This window comes from Vipera berus (genome assembly GCF_964194415.1).
Source record: "Vipera berus genome assembly, chromosome: 2".
In the NCBI taxonomy this organism is placed as follows: Eukaryota; Metazoa; Chordata; class Lepidosauria; order Squamata; family Viperidae; genus Vipera; species Vipera berus.
This window is the reverse complement of record NC_138203.1, coordinates 128,979,178-128,984,516: the sequence shown is the minus strand read 5'-3', so window position 1 is coordinate 128,984,516 and position 5,339 is coordinate 128,979,178. Positions and strand designations below refer to the sequence as shown.

Sequence of the window (5,339 nt, the reverse complement as noted above, 5' to 3'; positions counted from 1 at the left end):
CTCTGAGATAGATAAGGACATCAGTGCAAATGCAAGATGCACTTGAGGCAGGCCCATTGCCATGTGCTTAACTTTTAGCTCTCATCACTATTAAAAAATATATATGATAAACTAGGGCAGGGTGCTTGGCAAGTGCCAAAGAAAGGAATCATGTTGTTGCCATCCGTGACTGGAAACGCAGAGTGTAAATAGGGCAGTTCTCTGTGGATTTGAAGCGGGGAAACTCAATTGGGGCTGCAAAAACCTGCAAAGAATTTTGTTTCGCTTTGCCTCTCAACTGGCATAACCTTTTTTCCTGCTGGGGGTCAGCCTTTCAAACTTCACAGCATTATCTAAGCAGACTCTCTTGACAGGAGGATGGTGTGTGGATGGGATATTGACTCTTATTTCCTTGTGGCACCTTAAAGACTATCCAATTACTGTTACATCTGCTTTTCTGGGACTTGGTCCACAATCATCAGATCCACAAAGAACTTTTCCTGAGATTAAAATGTAATAAATATATTTACAGGTGGTGAAAATGTGTGTGTGTGTGTGTGTGGCAAAAGGAGAGAGGTGACAGTTTTACCTTCTTGGTTTTGCTGAACCATGCAGTGCTGGCATTAAGGTTTGATGGCTGATGGCAAGGAGCTGAGTGCTGTGAAGATGTGTCATTTTGTATTAATCTAGTTCGTTTTATTGGCTGCATTATTAATGCAGTCTTCTTTATCTTGGGGAGGTAAAAATAATGAAAATCTTCATCTGCTTGCTTTTTTGCTATTTTCCCTATCTCCCAATGCAGAAGCATCTATAGTCTGTAACCTTTTGCAGAAATGTCTTTTTTTCCTACTTTTTTTACTTTTTTTTTTACTCAAATATACGCAGTGAGTGTCCTTTGTGATTATTTTCTCAGTGCAGGCTTTGAAAACATCACCTTCCTCAATGCAATCTGGGTTGGGCTTTGTAAAATATAAGAATCTCTGTGCAGTGAGACTGGAAAGAAAGGGCATTTGAGATACCATACAAGGTTACCGACAGGTATGTGACAGTGTCTGCTTGGCAGATCTCACTAATCCGCTCCCTAAAAAATTCTCTTTCCCCCCTCAACTTTTAGATCGCCTGTTGTGGCTCTTCCCTTGTACTGGCAAGTCACTTGCCTTCCTCAAAGCAGCAGGCAATGGGAAATCCCTACCAGCCTTGTGCCGCCTTGTCTTGCCTTGCCTTGCCCCATTGGGTGAGAAAGAAAAGGCTGGTAAATTGGCAGCCAAAGGGGCAAAACAGTTTTGTGGATCCCTTGGCCAAGCAAGATCCAAGCCTCCTAGAGTTATATATACTGCTCAAAAAAATAAAGGGAACACAAGATAAGACATCCTACTATTAAATACAGTACATTGTGTTGTTTAAGTGTTCCCTTTATTTTTTTGAGCAGTATATAATTGCCAGGATATATAGCAGTGATGGCGAACCTTTTAGAGAACGAGTGCCAAAACTGCAACCCAAAACCCACTTATGTATCGTCGGGTGCCAGGTGGACGTAGCCCATTGGGTGGGCGTGGCCCATTGGGTGGGCATGGCTGTGGTGGTAACGGCAGACTGGGTGGAACTAAAAAGTACAATCAATCAATTCCAACTTTGCGAGATCTTTTTTTTTCCCCATGAGAAGTTGAAATTGATTGATTGGTTGAACCTTTTTTTTTTTGCACACGGCGGCAGAAGCCTAAAGCGAAAAGGTTTTATAAAACCCAGCTGAAGGCCTAGGACTGGGCCGACGGAGTGCGTGCCCACAGAGAGGGCTCTGTGTGCCACCTGTGGCACTCGTGCCATAGGTTCGCCACCACGGTTATAGACTGTGAGTTCCTATAATTATTTGTCCTTTCCCCCCCCAAAAAAAGGTTATTTTAAAAGTTAGTTTTTAAAACAGACTACTCTAATAACCATTCAAAACAGAGTTACAATTGTTATCCATCCCCAGCTGTGTGCCTTCCCAATATTTTGAACTACATTTCCCATAATTAAGTCTGCTTTTGGCCATGCTGCCTATGAATTAGAAGGTAAGGGAAGCCTGAGGAAGACTCCTCAAAAGTAAGGAATTGCACAGCCCAAAACATTAACTGATTAAGTCAGGGGTGTCAAACTGCTGGCCCATGAGTTGGATGCATCATGCCGAAACCGCACCCACCCCATTGCCGGCAATGGGAAAAAAGTCACAATATGTCATGACATGTCACATGACATTGCGAGTTTGACATCCCTGGATTAAGTCTATTAGCCTGTATATTATTACTTGTAAGTAAGTCCTATTGGATTCAGTGAGCTTACTTTTAAGTAAGCACAGGGGACCGTGTTACAGATAGTAGTAGTAGTAATTATGATAATAATAATAATAATAATAATAATAATAATAATAATAATAATAATAATAATAATAATAATAATAATAATAATAAAGTTGGAAGGTACCTTGGAGGTCATCTAGACCAACCCCCTGCTCAGGAAGGAAACCCTATACCATTTCAGACAAATGGCTGTCCAGTCTCTTCTTAAGAACTTCCAGTGTTGGAGCATTCACAGCTTCTGGAGGCAGGTTGTTCCACTGGTTAATTGTTCTAACTGTCAGGAAATTTCTCCTTAGTTCTAGGTTGTTTCTCTCCTTGGTTAGTTTCCGTCCGTTGCTTCTTGTCCTGCCTTCAGACACTTTGGAGAATAGCTTGACTCCCTCTTCTTTGTGGAAGCCCCTGAGATATTGGAAGACTGCTATCATGTCACCCCTCATTTTCCTCTTCATTAAACTGGACATACATAGTTTTCAACTTAACGACGACAATTAAGACCAGAATTTCTGTTGTTAAGCAAGGCACTTCTTAAGCGAGCCATGCCCAATTTTACAACCCTTTTTTGCCCATGATTGTTAAACAAATCACTACCTTTATTTATTTTTGTTTGTTATTTATTTGTCTGCCATCTACCTCACTCTGGGGCTACTCTAGGTGGCTTACCATAGTAAAAAGTTGTTAAGCGAATCATGCGGTCGTTAAGTGAATCTAGCTCCCCCCCCATTGACTTCGCTTGCCGGAAGCCAGCTGGAATGTTGCAGATGGTGATCCCGTGATGGCCCTGGGACACTGCAACCATTGTAATGCCAGTTGCCAGGAGCCCAAATTTCGCTCATCTGATTGTGGGGAATGCTGCAACGGTTGCAAGTGTGAGGACTAGCTGTAAGTCACTTTTTAGTACCATTGTAACTTTGAACGGTCACTCACCAAATGGTTATAAGTCAAGGATCACCTGTGTATGATTATCACATGCTTCTTCGGTAGAGTAGGGAGCAAGCAAATGCTAAACAGTAGTAGCAAACAAGAATCAGGGCCAACACCCCCCCCCCCGCGTTTCTTCGATATAAGCGGAGCCTTTAAAAAAAAAGCCTTCTGTTTAATTCAAATGCTGAGATGCAGCTTCTCAAACAGAGGTCCGCTCACGTGAGAGAGCTTTGGATTCTCCGAGCCCAAAGTGGGAACCTCAAAGCAACAGGCAGACAACCGTCTACCCAGAAGTGAAGATGGCACCCTTCACCACAGATCAGCCTTGAGGGCAGAGTTGAGGGTGGGGGGGGGTCAGGCCGGCAGTTCCCTGTCAATTACAACCGGTGAAGGGAATGACCTCTGGCATCCAGGCAGCCGGTTGGAGCATCTGTGTCTCAGAGCTGAAGAGGGGGGGGGGGGAGAGAGAGAGAGAGAGAGAGAGAGAGGAGAGAATGCCGAGGAAAAAGGAAGGGAAGGCAATCTGGAACCCATAAGCTCCCTTGATGTTTGCATTATTGTGCACGGTTGTATTGGTCTGCACACAGTCCCTCCCCTCAAACTCCCTACCCTATCCGTAAAGGGCTTTACGAGACTTTTAGCAATGTCCCTCCTCTCTTGAAGCCCTAAAGGAGGGAGGAAAGGAAGGTGAATAAGCAGATCACTGAAGGTTGGAGCAACAAAAAAACCATTCGAAGCCTTCCAAATATCAGCTCTTTGTGGGGATCCCCATCCTGCAGTTTGCTCAGCCTGATTGGCTTTACATGCACTGCGGCCTGCTAGGTCCAGCTCCTCATCCTGGGCACAGAAAGGGAAGGGAGGCTGACTTGGAGAAGATGAAAGAGGAAAGCATGTGTCCAGACTCACCGGAAGGCAGCCTGGGAACCAGTGAGGAGGAAAGTGAGAAGATGCCCAGGAAAAGTCTTCGGAAGAGGAGCCAGCTAGGTAAACCCTTGACTTCAGCCCCGCCAGAGTACAGCGGCAGCCCTTTGCCACAGGGGAAGCGCAGCAAGCGCAGTCCCGTGTCCCAGACTTTTGAGGACATGCACACGCAGCGGGTGATCGCCAATGTGCGGGAGCGTCAGCGCACCCAGTCTCTCAACGACGCCTTTGCAGAGCTGCGCAAGATCATCCCCACCCTGCCTTCGGACAAACTCAGCAAGATCCAGACCCTCAAGCTGGCTGCCCGTTACATTGACTTCCTCTACCAGGTCCTGCAGAGTGACGAGCTCGACCACAAGATCTCCAGTTGCAACTACCTGGCCCACGAGAGGCTCAGCTACGCCTTCTCTGTTTGGAGGATGGAAGGGGCCTGGTCCATGTCAGCATCCCACTGAGGTCCAACAGCAGGTAGGTTTCCTCTTGCGCCCCACTCCTTTTTTTCTCCCCAGCTGCCTCTTGTCCTTTTCCAGCATTACAACTCCCCTGGGAAAATCCCAGTGGTGAGAGAGGACAAAGCTCCTCTTTCTGGTTTCGGAATCAGGATGTAGCACTTGACCGGGCATTAATGCTAACCGCCCCCCCCCCCCCGCCAAAGACACTGACTTTGACCATGTGCAGAGTGTCAATTTCACCATTAGGAAACAACTCAAGCCAACTGCCCCACAGCTGGAATTAGGAATAAGTGTTTCCAGGTCCGAAGACCTGATCTCCAGATTGACTTGAGATCCTGGCAGTGTCCAGCTGCAACAGGCAGGCGATTGTTTTTGGAAAAGAGCTCTGAAAGTGATATATCTGGAGATTTTGCTTTCACTTTTGTTCCACCATCACCTGTCAGCATAACCCGCTTAGCAGGCGAAGGCAACAGGTTGGACAACAGAGACCCCTACCAAAGGCAAACAATACAGCCTCCCTGACATCTCCCCAAACAAAAGAATCTATTAAGCGTGTGTTTCCAGTCTGAAAATATCTATTTTTAAGCCTTTGGGCAAAGCTCCAAGCATTGCAGCCCAAAGCAAATGTTTTTTTGAAAGCAAGCCCTATTGAATTCAGTGGGAATGACTTCAGAAAGAACATGACACAATTGCATAGCGTGAACATATCGGCTGATTTTCTTTTTCCTTT

General features: G+C 45.6%; 1 protein-coding gene across 1 annotated transcript; it reads left to right on the top strand.

The window, feature by feature from the left end:
• Positions 1 to 4,039: 4,039 nt before the first annotated feature.
• Positions 4,040 to 4,612, top strand: LOC308664396 (twist-related protein 2-like; the record flags this gene model as incomplete). Its single annotated transcript, XM_081321620.1, has 1 exon — positions 4,040 to 4,612. One exon carries the CDS (start codon positions 4,040 to 4,042, stop codon positions 4,610 to 4,612), a length of 573 nt encoding a protein of 190 aa, XP_081177746.1.
• Positions 4,613 to 5,339: the final 727 nt, after the last annotated feature.